Source organism: Delphinus delphis, chromosome 15 (assembly GCF_949987515.2).
Source record: "Delphinus delphis chromosome 15, mDelDel1.2, whole genome shotgun sequence".
NCBI classification, from domain to species: domain Eukaryota; kingdom Metazoa; phylum Chordata; class Mammalia; order Artiodactyla; family Delphinidae; genus Delphinus; species Delphinus delphis.
The window spans coordinates 10,028,582-10,045,803 of record NC_082697.1 but is presented as its reverse complement, the minus strand read 5'-3'; the positions used below and the strand labels follow the sequence as shown (position 1 = coordinate 10,045,803).

The following is a 17,222-nucleotide window of genomic DNA, read 5'->3' as shown; positions in this document are numbered from 1 at the left end:
TATATAGATCACTTTTTGAAATTCTAACATCTGGAATAGACAACAGTACAGAATAATAAATAATGCATGGGTTTGGGGTGTTTTTTTGCTGAAATTAAAATATTCTTTACCTGGAGAAAAAGCTATTTACATATTATGTACCATGAGATACATACAACATAGCATTATAATAACAAGCTCTCATTTTGACACCAGAGTTTCACGTCCTTGCACAAATTAAAATGCTCCCCAAAGGCATAAAGTACACAAGTTTTATTGAGCAACAGCAACGGGCCACGCTGGCAGACAATGAAAAGAGAACCGCTCAGAATCTCGCAGGATCACGTGTGTGTCATCACAGGATCAAGCATTTAAATCGTCTAGGAGCTCCTGCTAAATTAAAGCTCTGTACTATCACTTCCCTCTAATCAGAAAACGCTGTCCTGGTGAGTGTTTGCCATGAGGATTACAGATAATCTACTAATGAGGACGTCAGAGTCCCGGAGGAATTCACAGTCAGCCCCATGGCAACACAATAATAAATGAGCCACAATTTTTGGTTTTTTGCAAATACCACGCCCCCTCCCCACCTGCCCCCCAGCAAACACACTGTTCACTGACATCGCCCAGCGACACCAACAGACTGTGTCTCCAACCATACTGTGACGGAGAAGACAGATTCCCAGGAACGCCGCGCTGGCGTGAGAAGACGCTGAGCATCTCCAAGTACTGCAGTGCTGCTCACGTGCTTATCGGTTCCATCCAAGAGCATAATATAGATATTTTTCCAAGACACAATGGACTTAATTAATGGAAATATTTCCTAAGACATATATATAAACAATCGAATAAAAAGCTTTATGTTAAAAGAAGGGGGGAGAAATAAAGTCTGTTGTCTTTGCAAAGCTCCTTGTATATTTCTTTATGAAAAACAAAACTGTGAGTGATAGGATTTGAACGCAGTGAAAACCAAGTATGTCTTCAAAACACTTGAGGTGGCATCACATACTCACACATACACACGTTGCAAACACACCAGAAAGATCCAAGATGACAACGGCTGATAGGTGTTGGCCGTAAGTAAGATGGAGCAGAAGAGCACGTAGGTCCCATCTGCAATTCTGGCGCAGGTTTAAAACGCTGCCCCATAAACGTGCAAGGGCATTCTTATCCCCACCCCGGGAAAAACAAAACAAAGTATAAAAGCAAAAGTCTAAAGAAAGAAAAACAGGCATGATCGTGTCAATTTCCAATGAGCACAAAAGCCCAAAATACATTCAAAAGTACTGTCACAGGGCTTCCCTGGTGGGGCAGTGGTTGAGAGTCTGTCCGCCTGCCGATGCAGGGGACGCGGGTTCGTGCCCCGGTCCGGGAAGATCCCACATGCCGCGGAGCGGCTGGGCCCGTGAGCCATGGCCGCTGAGCCTGCGCGTCCGGAGCCTGTGCTCCGCAACGGGAGAGGCCACAGCAGGGAGAGGCCCGCATACCGCAAAAAACAAAACACCAAAAAAAACTGTCAGCATAACCTAAATTTTCAGTGGAAAACATACGGAGGAAAGGGTAAGCAGATGTTGGTATTTAAGATCACTGCTACGAAAAAGGGTTTCACTTAAGGGAAGTGAGTCTGGGATCTGGCTATAATAAAGCTGAAAGCGGGAGGAAGCCCAGCTCTGGGCCTCCCAGCTCCAGGTGGCTGTAAACAGATGGTCTGCTCCCATCTCAAGATGCTCCCTGGGATGCCCTTCGTCGCTTTAGGGTGAAGTCCTCCGCCCCGAGCAACCCAAATAAGTGCAGCTGGTCTCACGGAGCACCGTAAGCAACACACACACGTGTGTGCACACGGAGCACCGTAAGCAACACACACACGCGTGTGCACACTCTCCAATTAGCACTGAAACGGGCAGATGCAAGAGATCACTCAAGATGGAGACACTTGTCTGGTCATTTTCCTAGAGAAAGGGAGGAAAAAAGAGACACCAAACAGATTCCTCGCTTTCCCACACACACAACCATCACCAAAAAATATAATGAAAAGAATCATCAAATAATAAAATTAAGTTACTCTGACAGAAATACCTAATGTTGTCAAAGCGCAGGGGGAGGTGTAACTTTCACTTTGAGGGAAGTGTTTAAACAGCGCTGATGGTGAGCCAGGGGCCTCTGGCTGCCGGAGACTTGGGGCCACCGAGTTCCAAGGCGAGGGGACCTCCAAGGCGTCAACGGTGTTTCCCAAGTTCCTTCCAGACTGGTGAACGGAATCCTTATGCTTTTTAGGAATTCAGCAGTTTCCTTAAAATGGCTTGGATTTCTTGTCTGTGTCTTTGTCTTCTCCCCACAGCTAAGCTAACACGGGAAGTGCCTGTGTACGCAGATCCTCTGTTGGGATTATGGGCTGATGTGCGCACGTCAGGATCGTGTACACTCAGCTGACTCGTGGCTCTCGCCACGTGGGTCTCCAGAGTTTGAGAAGCACACGTGTGTTTTCCTAGACACTCCGGACCCCGGAAGGCGGTGGGAGCAGGCTGCCCCCTGGTAGGGTGGCTCTCCAACACGGTCACGGTCCCCACTTGCATTTCAGTCCCTCTCACCCTTGGCCGCCTCCACCAGGGTACGGTCGAAAGGCAGAACGAGGGGGTCTGTTGACGGCACAAACGCACCTGCGACCTCCAGGCACAGCTTCCTCTGCTCCTCCGGGACGCTCTCTCCCTCCCAGATGCCAAGCAAGAGTTTAGGTGTTGACTTTCAAAGTCAACCCAAGCACCTCGATCAAAACTGGGAATTAAGGAAAAGACCAAAGAGACTATCTTCCTTCCTTGTCACTGCTGGAAACCTCTAAAAATTTCCATGAGACCTACCTGTAGGAGCCATCACCTGTCTGTGAACAAGGTCAAGTTCAGGATTTGAGAGCTGGGAGTAGAAGTACCTTTAGACTTCCAGTTATACAGGCTGATTTCCAAGAAGACAGGTACAAAAACGCTGAGCACAACGTCCTCTCACTCCACCTCTGAAATCACATAAAATCACCCAGCAAAGACGTCAGACCTGCTCGCCCCTTCTCAAAGTTTTGGACAAAGATCCCCTTCCTGAATAACCATTCATTCAATACAACATTTACTTCCCGTAAATGTTTTCTATGTGGTAGAAATGGCTGGGACAGAACGGGAAAAATCCTGCAAAACTGCAGAATCTTGAAACTAAAATAGAAGTGACGTCATAGCCAATTGCGCAGCGCCTGCAACTTACTGTCATTCTATAAAGTTTTAAAAGGGCAACAGAAATACACGAGCCTATCGAGTGCTCCAAAGTCAAGGGCCTCGTGTCCCCAGCTCTCCAAGAGCAGGCTTACCCTAGAGTGGTAGCCATAACTTACAGCTCTGAAGCACATGAAGAAGAACAAGGCTGAAGGGCTGGAGGGTATGTACTCATAAAGAATTAACCACAAATCTAAGATCTCGGGCACGATCGGCTCTTGCAGACCCACCAACCCAATCCTCTGGCACACACATGTGGCTTCTGCCAGGAGAGACTTGAAAACCCAAGAAAGCTTTGCCGGGCCACATCCAGCGCTTGAAAATGCTCTTCTTCCCCTGAAACAAGAAGCCCCAGCTTTATAGGAAACACACATGCGTGGGCCCCACCCTGGTGGGGAGAGGAATCTCTACTCCTGGCTGCCTTCCAGCGAGTTCCCCTTGAAATCTGTAGGCAGCGCAACGGAGCCCAGACCCCAGAGCTGCAGCCCGGGCCTCCTTCCACCGGGGCTCCTCGCTCGAAGCTGCCACTGATGAATGGCAGCGTGCTAAGACGCCTCTGCCTTTGTCACTGTGTCCTCAGTAATTCCTCCTAACAGGAAACAGATTTCTGTGGACGTAAAGAGCCCCAGTCCCTGACCTTTCCACTTCAGACTCAGAGGGTCTGAGTCACATGTGCTACGTTGCCTAAAGAATTAGCTGAGTCTCTTGTCACACTGTCGACACATTTAGGGGCCGTTCAGTGGCACGTTTCCTGCTAAAACAACTCTGCTGAAAATGTCTCAGAGTGTCCTCAGATAGCCACAGGCTTTGTAATTGTTACCAGATCCGAACAAAGCAAGATAACACCTTTGAAATTCTTTTAGGAGGTGACAGGTGATGTTAACTCCAAGGCCACAGATGCTGAATTGGAGGAAGGATAACGTACCGGATTTACGGTTCTCTCTCTCTTCTGCTCTCTTCTCACGTGGTTTTCTGTAACCCTAGGAATCCAGTGCCGTTTCGATAAGCAGGGCTGCCTTAGAGAGGACATTTAGCATTTCCAAATTGAGATTATTGTCTGGTTAACTTTTTACCAAATGTCACCGTCTTTTCCCCCAAAACCTATACTGAGAGCTTTACCTTTCTCTGAAACCAGGTTTTTAAGAGCAGAACGACATAAAAGTGTACACACATTAGGATTGTTTAAAACAACAACCAAAAAACCCTCTACCGTCTTCGACTAGACAGAAACTTTTATCACATGACAACAACACTCAAGCCATAAGGAAGCCGGCACAGTGACCCATGAACACACCTCCCGGCTGAGTCACCGCTTTTCACACAGTCACATTCACTCGACTGTGAATCACCAGGGGCTCAGACTCCCGTGTGGGGCCCTCTTAGGCGCCATCTCCTGTTTATCCGGTGTCGGGCTCCGTGGAAGCGCAGCGCCTCTTCCTATCAGAACTGCACGTGGGAGCCACCACTGCACAATCCACGGGTGGTGGTTAACAGAAATGCAACTTGAACTCTGTCCGCCAGGAGAGTGCGGAGACCGGGGCCCTCTCCCGAGTGCACGGCCTAGGACGTGAGCTTCGAGTAGCTGGGAGGGGAGAACCGCCTTCGCAGGTACTTGAGGACATAGAGGGGCAGACAGCTGATCAGAGTGATGACAGACACTTTCCACAAGAAGGACAATGTGGCAATGAAGTACACGTCTGCAAGCAAACAGAAGACAGCAGTGAGCGGGCGGGAACGTGCCGCCCAGAGCCGGCGGGGCGGCAGGGCCATCGGAGGGGACGCAGGCTTCTCTCCCGCGGGGGATAGCACCCAGGCTGCCAGCCTGACTTCCCTTCCCTGTCTCTCTCCTCCTCTCTCTGACCTGCTTCTGGAGCTTCCAGACCTTCCGTGAAATGCTGTTTTCAACAACTCGGAAAAGAAAACTCTGGGCAAAAAAATCCCCCTTCCAAGTGTTTTTGATTTGGAATCTGACAGCTGGAGTTTTTCTTTCTAAACCCGGCAGAAAGTGACGCTCAAACACACAGTTCTTCCCAGCAACTTTTCCCCTTCGCCTCAGCAATGGTCACGGAAGCCAGAGCCGGGTCCGAGGGTGGTGCAAAGGGGGGCGGAGACCCCTCGTCAGGAACAGTGTGACCTGGAGGGGCGGGGAGCTCCCCTTCCTGCCGCCACACAGTCAGGCCTGCGGTTCCGAGGTTTTTGCAACGGAGGAGCGATAGCTAGTGATTTTCAACAGTACCGGGAGTGGATGCCTGGCAGCCGCCTTCCCTGCCTCTTGAGCACAGGCTGGGGGAAATGCAGCAGGCACTGAGTAAGCACCTACTAAGTGCCAAGCCCAGGGCCCCAACCCTGGGCCCAGTCCTATGACTGGTCCACATCTAAGGTGACGACCAAAGCTTCGTGAGGGCAGAGCTTGCATCTTCTAAGCCTCTGTGACTCCCTGGCCTCAAGCCACTGAGCGCACAGTAGGTGCTCACAAAACCTATTCAGAGAGACTTTTCAAACTAGTGTGAAACTGTTCTAAGACTTCACTTTTCACGGGAATGCTCCTTTTTCCTTTATCAAAACCTTCTTAAAGAGCGTTTACTGATAAGGAAGAGGCGTGATAGAAGATGCTTTCACGACAAGGCAGTTTCTCAAGCTAATAACACTGGTAAGTCCTGCTGGACTGTCATCTACTCTCTGGATTCTCACCATCTCCATAGCTCCACGGAGCCCAGCACAGTGACCAGCTCCCTGGAGAAGCCCACTAGGTCCTGGCAGGACGGAACGAATCCCCTTCTAAGCCGGCAGGCACGGCGTGGTTTTAAAGAAAACACTCTACATTGAGATCATGCCCGCCAGCCTCAGTTCCAAGAAGCTGATTCTCAACTGCCACTTGTCCCAAGGGACGCCAGTGAGCAAAGGGCGGGCAGCTGAGTACCAAGGCCTGCTGGTAAGACCCTTGGACCTGATGGGCGGGCCCTAAGTGCGGGGGGGTCTCACCGATAAATTCGTGGAGGAACACCAGGGAGGCGATGTAGCAGGCCAGGCTGAGCAGCTCGGCCACCGTCATGAGCCAGTGCCAGGTCTGGATGGTCAGGGCCACCATCAGCAGCTCCGTGAGGATCAGCGACGTGAAGGAAATCGCCACAATGTGCACGAATTCCGACTCAAACAGCAGCAGCGCCCCGTACATGATGGTGCTTCCTGCAAAGGCGGAGGGAAGTCTGGGTGGGGAGGGGCTTCTGCTGCCCACGCAGCCCGCCCTGCTGGGAGCCGACGCCTCCCCTCCTTCCCCACCGAAGGCTCACCCTGCTCACTCACATCTGACTCCTTTTGTTTTTCCCATTCAGACATGAAAGGTATCATTTGTTAAAGGAGGTTAATGAGTGGTACTTTACGGAGGTTTGAAAGACAGGCATCACATTCTAGTTTTCCTATGTTCCCCTTTGGCTGTATATAAGAGAGAGTTTATTTTTTTCTTAACATATTTATTGGAGTATAACTGCTCTACAAATGGTGTGTTAGTGTCCGCTGTATAACAAAGTGAATCAGCTATACATATACAGATATCCCCATATCTCTTCCCTCTTGCGTCTCCCTCCCACCCTCCCTATTCCCACCCCTCTAGGTGGTCACAAAGCACCGAGCTGATCTCCCTGTGCTACGCGGCTGCTTTCCACTAGCTATCTATTTTGCGTTTGGTAGTGTATATATGTCCATGCCACTCTCTCACTTCGTCCCAGCTTCCCCTTCCCCCACCCCGTGTCCTCAAGTCCATTCTCTATGTCTGTGTCTTTATTAATAGAGAGTTTATAATTGGATAGAGAGGGAGAGGAAGAGGCAGAGAGGAAAAAAAGGAAAAGAGGCAGAGAGAGCAACTATCTGGATTGGGTGGAACAAGAAATAGAAGTTTTTGTGTATTATTTTAAATGACAGATGTAGTCAGCCACAGAAGAACAAATACTGTACAATCCCACGTATATGAGAGATCTAAGCAGTCACATTCATAGTGACAAAGTAGAATGGTGATTACCAGGAACTGTGGGGAGGAAGGAAAGAGGCGTTTGTTGTTGAATGCATACAGAGTTTCAGTTTTGCAAGATGAAAAAGTTCTGGAGATCTGCTTCACAGCAACGTGAACATATGGGACACTACTGAACTGCGCACTTAAGAAGAGTTAGATGGCAAATGCTGTGCTTTGTCTCCTTTACCCCCCTCCCTGCCCCCAAACACAAAGAAATGATAGGGACAACCAAGAGAGACCCTCAAAGAATTACGCACCTGCACCGAGGAGAGAAAGGAAAGTGGGGGAGGGTCCAGATAAGTGCATTTTCATCCAGAACTGCGGGAACTCAATGGGGAATGTCTCACGTTGATCAAAAGCACTAGCTACGTGAGATTCCTGCTCAAGAGCAGGAGACCCTAAACCCCAAAACTCCTCAAATGACGGCCTATTACAACAGTGCTGGGGATGCAGGGGGTGCAGTGAAGCACCACTGCTTGTTATTATGAACTTCCATGCAGGATTTGCGTTCTTCAACCAGCTACATACATGTCACTTTGCTATACTTCTCAAAAAAAAAAAAAAAAACCCTCAAATTGTTTCAATGATAATTTAGCCCCCTAACAAATTCAACGGTCTACACTTTTTGACCACACATCCCATCAGAAAAAAACACTAAGAATGAATCCCTAATGGATGATGTGGATTTGTAAATTATCCATGTGTACCTGTGCAGACAGACATAGAGAGGTAGCAGGACCACTGTGCAAATGTGTCAGGTACATTATAAAACATACATGACAACAGAAGTTCTAAAAAGAGGAAAAAATAAATACAAAGAGAGGTTCTGACATTTCCTTTTCATATTCCAGTAAGTCATCTCACAAAGCCTGTACCGTCTGAGGGACCTTCTCTGGAGGCTACAGAAGTAAATATGTTGTTCAAGAACTACAGCTTGACTTCAGAAAAAGTATCGGAACATTCCAGAAAGCGACCACTTTTTGTTACAATGACTTGAACACCCCAGCAGGGTTTGATTAGGATTAGTTGTACTTTGCTCTGACTTTGTCTCAGTTAAGCGGACAGCACCACCTCACGTGTGACTCTGTGCCTGATGACAAGGCCTGAGAACCCGAGGAGGGGGCTCCCTCGGACACAGGGCCACACTCCTTACTGCAATCTCGGCATTCCAGCTGCTTCTCTTTTTGTTCTACAGACGAGAGAATGGTGAAGTTGACCCTGGGGCCAAGGCCAGAGCATAAGACAACAGGTGTTTTCACCCATCCTTACCTTGATAGATGCTGATCAAAACCCATATCAAGAATGTCTTGTAGGACAACGGCCGTCCCTGAATGAGAGAGAGGAAGACAGAGCGGGCTAGCGTGCGGGGCTCACCCAGGGCACGAGCCACCGTCAGGCTACCCTCCACCAACCAGACAAGGCAACCTGCCTATTTTCGTCAAAACAGTGGCTCACACACGTCAAAATACATTAAAGAAACGACGTTTTTTAAAGAGAATTGATATTAGATGGAAATATTGGGTTGGCCCTAAAGTTCATTCGGGTTTTCCCGTAAGATGTTACAGAATAACCCGAATGAACTTTTGGGCCAACCCAATAAATCGGCTCTTTATCAAACAACCCTTGAGGACCAACAAATGCAATCACACCCACACATTTTTCAGGATTGTACACAACAGCATTTCCAGGAACAGACACAAGCTGCAGCTACAAAATGGAACTGTCAGGGGCTTTTTGAAAAGGCATTAGGAGGTTTGTTTTAAAAGTTGACATATCACTGTACAGTTTAGTATTCTTTACATATGCGTATCGTACTTTAAGAAAAGGCATATACTCCCACGCCTTCCTCTCAAAACAAAGCCACCAGTTCAAGCGTGTTCACATCAGACATGGAGGGTCCGTGCGAAATATGTTAAAACAGGGAGGGAGGGAGGGAAGAAGGAAGGAAGGGGGAGGGGGCTCCGTGAACCTTGAGGAGATCCTTGTAGAGCTCAGGGTACAGCATGGCAACTTCTGACTTCACATCTTTGTCCAGGACCAGAGAAAACACAGGAAACATGGTATAGATGGTGGAGTACCTGGGAGAAAAAAAATCACCGCAGGTAATATGCAGCCAGTGGAGTACGAGCCATGTGCTGCCCCAGCCTCTGGAGCCCAATTTCCTTTCCCTCATTCAACTACTACGTACTGAGCACCTGGTATGTGTGCCAGGGCCAGTTCGAAGCACTGGACATTCAAGATGAAAAGCAGACCACAACGCCTGCCCTTGGAGAGCTTCCGTGCTCGTCGGTGAGTCAAACAACAAATTCAGTAAACTATACCGTGTGCTGGAGGTAAAGTGCTGAGAAGGGAAATACAATGGGGAAGAGGGAATGAGACATGGGGCGGGGCGGTGCAATTTTAGAGAGGGTGGACAGGAGACGGGGCATTTGAGAAAACACCCACAAGAGGTAAGAGAGAGGCCATGCCAATATGCGAGGGAAGAGCATCCTAGGCAGAGAGAACAGCAAGTGCAAAGGCCCTGAGGTGGAGGCGTGTCTGTCCTGTTTGAAGAACAGCGAGGCTGCCAGTCTGGGTGGAGCTGAGTGGGTGAGGGGGAAAGCGAAGAGATGAGAACCAAGAGGGAAGAGGGGACCAGATCATGGGGGGGGGGGCACATGGAGCACGGCTCAGGGAACCCCTGGTTCTATTCAGGCATGTTCTGCCACTCTTCCAGGACCTGACAAAGGACAGGCCATTTTTCCAATTAGAAGCAGGCAGAATTCCAGTGCCTACTCTCAGGCTGAACATAAGAAGATGGAAGACATACTTTTAAGACTCCACTGGGACCAGCCGGCCTCTCTGTGCTTCCCACCTTGGTAACCAGGGGAGCGCCCTGCCAGCATCTCTATCTAGGGCATGTGGTAACCAAACTCCACCTACCCGGGGAATTCAGAGACTGAGCACATCCTCTCAAAAGGTCAAAAGGAACGTCCTAAATTCCAGGTCAGGAACGGGGGGTGGGTTTGATAGCAAACGTAGCAACTGTCCAAGGGACAGCATGCCTCACAGGTCAGTGGCACGCAGTGGCCAAGCTCTATCAGGGGTAACCTGGAGAGAGCAAGGCTCTGGCCGCCTTAGAGACCCACCAGCAGGATGGTCCACTATGGGCAGCCATGGCAGAGAGGGTACTTTCCAGATGCCCCTTCCACTTTTTCTAAGACCCGTCAGTGATTTCCTAAGAAATCACAGTCTGAAGCTTCACTCTTGCCTGGTCTCGATCAGCTGACAACCTGAGGCTCTCGTGCGCGAGCGTTCTTCAACCATCAGGTATGAATGGACCACGAACAGATCGGACTCTGCATCCGCAATTTGGTTAAGGGCTTACCAGTTCAAAAACGTATTCATTCGAGAAGGTTCTAAACCAGACTGCCAGACCTGCCTCGACTTGGGGACTGAAGGGTCTTCACATGATGCTTCCTCCTTCTTCTGTGGCATTTTAGGGAGGTTTCATTAAAAATTAATACCTTGCCTGGACTTCCTTACCCAATGATGAGGAATCCTTGATAGAGAGGAACGGAGGCAAAGTAAAACACGGAGGAAAAGACAGCCTGTGCCGAGGAAAAAGGAGGATGTTACCAAAAACCATGACCAAAGCCCTTGTGTTTGTATCAGAAAAATAACAGCCAACGGTTACCAAGCACTTATTTTACACCCGCACGGTCACGGTGCTTTAAGTATATTAGCTCATTTAATTACTACAGCAACCCTGTGAAGGAGGTACTGTTATCATCATCCCCATTTTACAGATGAGGGGAGTAGGGCACCGAGAGGTTAAGTGACTTGCCCAAGATAGCACAGCTCATAATAGCACAGAGCACAGAGTCACACCGGAGAGTTTAGCTCCAGGGTCCACTCTCAGCTCCTCTGCAAACATTTATTAAGTTACACAAGCTGGACCTGGAAATACTTTGTATCTGATCTCAGTGAATCTCCAGAAGAACGCATGAGATCAAGTCCTAATATCCCTTACATTTTACAGCAGGGGAAACTGAGCACATAAACGGCCCTGCGGGACTCAAGCCCAGTTCTGTCTCCAGAGCCCACACTCCTGACGGCTCAGAATTACCACCTCACTGGGTGTACAATCGATAAACGAGTTGGTGTACATATTGGAAACAGGTAGGGGAAAATATCCTCCGCTGTGAGGATATGCACCAGTTTCCCTGGAGGGTAGGACCGCAGAGAAGGCTTCACTTCTCATAGTACATGTTTCACTCTTCTTGGAAATTTTTACAAAGAGCCCACAACCTGCTACTTTTGCAATTAGACAAAAGCAATAAAGATATTTACGAACCCCTACTGAAATGTCTGCTTCCGGATTTGGGAAATATTAGCTACTGGCAGTGAAAAGGAGGCTAGGGAGATAAAATCAGGCTTGATGCTCTGTTACTTCCTTCTCTGAACATCTACCGGCCAACAGAAGCAAAGTGACCTCAAAGCTAATTTCTATCAGTATAAAACCTACAGGAGGCCAGGGACAACTGTTGCCTAAAGGCTTTTTAAAAACCGAACGTGGAGGCAAAGGCTGGGCCAGGCTAGTGGTTCAAAAGAGCGTGGGGCCGAGACCCCTTCCCCTTATCACCCGCTGTGGGTGTTGGCTTGGCGCAGAGCTCAGAACACAGGTGGCACCTAGAGCCACGGTCACGGGCAGCCCCGGCCACACCCGGCCGTGATCTCAGAACTGAAAGGTGAAATCCGTTTTTCAAATGACTTCTCACCCAGGCTGGGCCACTGCACAGGAAGGATGGTTATAAAGACGTCAAGAACCTGGTGTTCAGTTTTACAGAGCAACACCAGGAGCCTCTTTCTCTAAAAGGGCCGGACTGACCATAACGCCTTCACCCTGGAAAGAGCGCTGTGGAAAATAAAAGTGCGATGTCTTCGTCTATCTGAGGGCCCACTGTCAAGGTGCAATGGGAACCGGACTTGCTCTCAGCCAGTCACTTTCAGCACAGTGGACAGGGTTAAGGGCGTTTTTTTGGCTTTTTTTTTTTCTACAGCACAAAGAACAATTCCTCATGCTAGAATTTTTTTTTCTGAATCGATGTTCACGGTAACATACAGGCATTTCAGAAGTCAGCTCATCCAGGCCAGCTTTTGTGTGTTTGCCCAGGGACAAGCTGATTAATCTCCCGGTGATTAAAACCATGACATTATCCAGTTCAGTTGATGAGCTAACATAAGATAAAAGTACAGATGCGGTCTAATGAACCGTAGGAGCTGTTGGCGTTTAGACTGTGTTGATGAAAACCACTGTAAGGCTCCTTCACTCATAAATGCAATCGATCCTGAAAACATAACCCCACCCCACCCCACCAAAGGCGTGGACGAGCCAGGGGAGGGTGAATTCTCATGTACACCAGGCAGCACCACTCGGCCCTTTAAGGCAGGGTGTCTTTCATGTATGATTAAACACCTTTCCCACAAATTAAAACATCACCTTAGGTTTGTGCATTAGGCTGTTTTGTTTTTATTAATAATGGTAAGGGCGCCTTCTGCACTTGATGCCTTATAAAACTCTCTGCTTTTCAAAGTAGCCCTGTCTGAGGGGCAAGGGCCAAGATGCTTGGATGGAGTGATAGAGAAGTCTGATGCCCACTTTACAGGTGGAAAGACTGAAGCCCAGAGTGGTAACGTAACTTGTTCAAGGTCTCAGAGACACCTGATAATATGGGTTCCAAGATGTCCCGGGCCTATGGTTCTCACCACTTAACTGGGGGTATTTTTCACCTAAACGCCCAAGGAGGAAGGTCAGCCAATAGTTTTTCAACACCCAAAATGCTTCCTTTCCCTCCCTTTGGCCTCCTTCCTAATACAACTTCATTGCCACAGCCTGATGACAGACTTTGAAGGAGCTGGGGAGAGAGAAGATGGGAAAATACCTTACACATTCTAGAATCCTTTTGTGAAAAAGCAAGATGTAACTCCCTGAGAGGACTGACGATTGGGATAACTACGCTGGATTCCCAGCCAGGCTGCACCGGAGGCAGAAGCGAGATGCCCTGGGCTGCGCCGCCCTCGCTAAGCGCCCCCCTGCATGTGGAAGCAGCAGCTGGCCCTGTGGATGGAGGGCAGAGGGGCACACCTGCATTAAGAGCACAGGTACCAGAATCCCCTGCCTGGGTAGACTAAATCCCTGAGAGACACTGCACCGATTTCTTGCCCACACTGGACCTCAGCCTCCCCATCTGCAGAATGGGCACAGGCTACAGTGAGGACTACAGGTGAGCCGGCATTGTGAACACTTAGCCTGACGCCCAGGGTACAGGAAGCACTCAAGAAAAGCAAGTCATTCTTCTTTTGGGGCTGCTCTCTGTAGGTCCTTGCTTCTGCATGTGGAAAACTTAGGGCCGGAGTATTCACTCGGCATTCAACTCTGCATCTTTGCCTCTGGCAAACTGAGGATGACGACTCACCCCAATATGAGCACCCGGGTCACTTACACTACCGCCCACTTCGTGCCAAGCCCTGGCAAGGCTCACATCGGCTCCGCACAGCAAGCACAGCCTTCGCCCCCAACACAGGAAGGCTTCGGAGCGGCCACTCCAAGCTCTACCACTCCAAGCTCTACCGCATGTGGTGGGGGGGGGGGGGGCATTGAAACAGCTCCCAAGTGGAGACTGATTCTCAGGTCCATGGCGACCACACAGCCGTGCGCACCTGCCCACCCACCTGCATGGTGCTGATGCAGAGGCTCCTGTGGATCACAAACTGGCTGAGGGCGGCCGAGCGCTTGTAGCTATTCCGGCCGTGCACCATGAGCAACCGGCCAAGGTGCTTGAACTGAGTGATGGAGAAGTCCGCAGCCAGCGAAGCCTGTTTTCCTTCCTAAAATCCGACAAAATTGGGCACCGTCAGGAGCACGAGAGGTCAAGGCACTTTTTTTTTTTTTGGAATTGAAAAAGCAAGAAACTGTAAGGAGATTTTTGAAGAACTTCAATATAGAGGTTCTTTGGTTTCCAGCTATACACGATTGGTGGTCTGAGTCTAAATTTGATTTTAAAAGAGGAATTTATTGAAATAAAAAACATTCATAAGCGCAGATACTCATAATTGGGAGGTCAAACAGATCTAGTATTAAGCCCTGGGGGTTAGGCCCAACCCATAATGTGTATCAGAAGCAAAGAATCATTCTCAGATAGGCATTTAGCGCTCAGCTCAGTTCAGAGTTAAACATACGGGGGAGGGGGCACAGCTCATGCTACCAACAATACTAAACTGAACATTCCCGAACATACAGCTCTGCATGTTCGTAGAACTGGAAATAATCTCTAGTGCAGCCATATTATGGGATTCTCTAATTTTAAAAGGCACATGACGGATGCCACTAATGGGACAGATGGACATCACAGCCTCCTGGTGCGACGCAACAGGAAGGCACCGACTCCCCTTATGTGCTCCTCACACCAAAAACGCAGAACCTGAATCAGATCCATCCGACCCACAGACATCGTGGGAGGTTCCACAGCCGCCCCAAATGCTTCCAAAACATCAAAGTCGTGAGACACACCGCCTCCCCCCACAAAAGAGCTGGAGAGAAGTGTTCTCCATTAAAGAAGAGTGAAGAGACATGAAGACACGGGAATAAATGCAGTGCGCGACCCTTCACTGCTTCATGGAGACATCTTTTTGAACACCTTGAGGACAACTAGGGAAATGAGACCGTGAATATTACATAACATTATCATATCCATGTTACACTTGGGGTGATGCTGTTATTTTGCTTAGGTAGAAGAATATACCCGTTCTTAAGAGATCCAAGCTGAAGTATTTAGGGGTAACGTATCCGCAACTTACTTTCAGCTGATTCTGAGAAAGCGGGAGAGAGGGGAAGGAAGAGCAGAGGGAGAATCCTGCAACTGTTTACAACTGGGAAATTACAGCGAAGAGCGGACAGGTGCTCACTGTTCTATTTCAACTTTTCTGAAGGAGTTACATTTTTCAAAATGAAAAAGGTCCAGGCAACGTACAAAATGGTGGATCTACATGTTTTGATGTATAAAGAAATCTAAGATGTAACAGATTTAGGCAAGCTGCGTTTAAAAAAAGCATAGTATAACGTTTTAAATTTTACATTCTATGTGGAAATACTGTATATACATGTGTAAGATGTGTGTATGCATATGTATGTATTTGTGTGTGTATATATAATATTATATATATACCCATAACTATTAGTATAGAAATAGACAAAAATTCTGGAAGAATAACCAATGTTACTAGTTTTATACCGCCATCTAAAAGAAAGGATACACTTTATCCATTTCTAAATTGTTTCGGGTTTTTTTTTTTTTTTTTACAGTGAGCACTTTTTACTTTTAGACTCCAAAAACCAAAGGAATCAGAATATAATTCTGAACAGAAGGGAAAATGTTTTAGTACTATCAGCATCGTGTAAAGAATTCCATCTACTAAACTCAAGTGTGCTTCTTAAAACCTGCATTAAAGGAATCCATACAGATTTCAGACATAACAACTCCTTCAAGGATCACTTAACTCTGCAATTTCAAGTAACTGTCAACTGGATGAGAACCAGAAAACCAGGAAAAAAAAAAAAAAAGGTGGAAAAGAAAAAACATTTTTGGAAATTCCAAATGCAGGAATGTATGGAAGGAAACACATAAGGGAGCATCTCCTGCCCTCACTCTCGGCCTCTGTACTCTTACTTTACACACTGTGCTAACAAACGTGGTGACCAGGCTCCTTGCCTACAGTCACCGCAAGATCACAAACGAGAGAGGGCAGGGTAAACTATACACGGCTGGCACACAGTTGACAGGGAAGGAAAGAGGAAAACTACTATACTGTAACACACAAACTTAGCCTTTTAATGAGGGGCAGGACTTCCCTGGTGGCACAGTGGTTGGGAGTCCGCCTGCCAATGCAGGGGACGTGGATTTGATCCCTGGTCTGGGAGGATCCCACATGCCACGGAGCAACAAAGCCCGTGTGCCGCAGCTACTGAGCCTGTGCACTACAGTCCGCAAGCCACAACTGCTGAGCCCGCATGCTACGGCTACTGAGGCCCGCGTGCCTAGAGCCCGTGCTCCGCAACAGGAAAGGCTACCGTGGTGGGAAGCCAGTGCACCGCAACGAAGAGTAGCCCCCGCTCGCCACAGCTGGAGAGGGCCCGCGTGCAGCGAGGAAGAACCAACACAGCCAAAAATAAATAAATTTTAAAAATAAGTAAATTTAATGAGGGGCAAACCACGCCACATTCTTCCATAATCCCCAAGAGATCACCCCACAGTGTGAGAACTAACGCTTTTACTGACAACACTCCCAGGAAAGCGTTTGAAGTACATTCGCTGCACCCTAAGAATGCAGCAAAACACTTTAAAAAATGAGGTTTTGGCAAGCAAAGACTCAGCATTTGTCTGTAAGGTAACAGTGATCGGGATCTGTGACTTGCAGATTGTAATACCAGGTAATTGTGGTACATGATTCCTTATGCTCTGTAATTGTCATCTAGAATTTCCAGAAGCATTAAAGCTGTGTCTTGGAGGGAAAATGAAACTCCAGCTGGTGGAGCAACTCCCAGCTAACGACACAACCACTTCACATCCTAACGACAACCACTCGGCAGAAATCAGCACACACGCCCCCCACCCCACGGGCTCACCTTTCCCTCGACACCCACACCGCAGTCAGATTCTTGGATCATACTGACGTCATTGCCTCCATCACCTGCGGGTCACCCAGACCAGAGAGAAGAGCCAGGAGATTAGGGAGAGGCAAGAAAAATAACCTTGCTTTTCGCTGCTACTTCAAATAATCATACACGTGCTGCCTCTCACTGCATGCTAAGTGTCTTTTCTGCTCTGCTCCGCTTAATCGCTCCAGCAACCTGCAGTAACACGTTCTTATTTTACAGGCAGAGGAGCTGAGAGTCAGGGGAACCAGGTGACTGGCTGAGGGTCCTGGCCATTGAGTCACTGAGCAAG

General features: G+C 48.4%; 1 protein-coding gene across 3 annotated transcripts in view; it reads right to left on the bottom strand.

Moving 5' to 3' along the window:
* Nucleotides 1-237: 237 nt before the first annotated feature.
* The window catches only part of ATP9A (ATPase phospholipid transporting 9A (putative)), a 134,232-nt gene continuing 117,247 nt past the window's right edge, over nucleotides 238-17,222 (bottom strand). For 2 of the 3 annotated variants that reach the window (XM_060033398.1, XM_060033400.1), the window contains exons 22-28: nucleotides 16,901-16,965; nucleotides 13,951-14,106; nucleotides 10,762-10,826; nucleotides 9,206-9,314; nucleotides 8,506-8,563; nucleotides 6,213-6,416; nucleotides 238-4,927 (exon numbers count right to left, since the gene is read on the bottom strand). In XM_060033398.1, the coding sequence (XP_059889381.1) occupies nucleotides 4,791-4,927; nucleotides 6,213-6,416; nucleotides 8,506-8,563; nucleotides 9,206-9,314; nucleotides 10,762-10,826; nucleotides 13,951-14,106; nucleotides 16,901-16,965 (794 nt within the window). In that variant the 3' untranslated portion in view covers nucleotides 238-4,790. The remainder of the gene's footprint in view (nucleotides 4,928-6,212; nucleotides 6,417-8,505; nucleotides 8,564-9,205; nucleotides 9,315-10,761; nucleotides 10,827-13,950; nucleotides 14,107-16,900; nucleotides 16,966-17,222) is intronic. The other variant, XR_009522259.1, reaches the window with a different exon arrangement.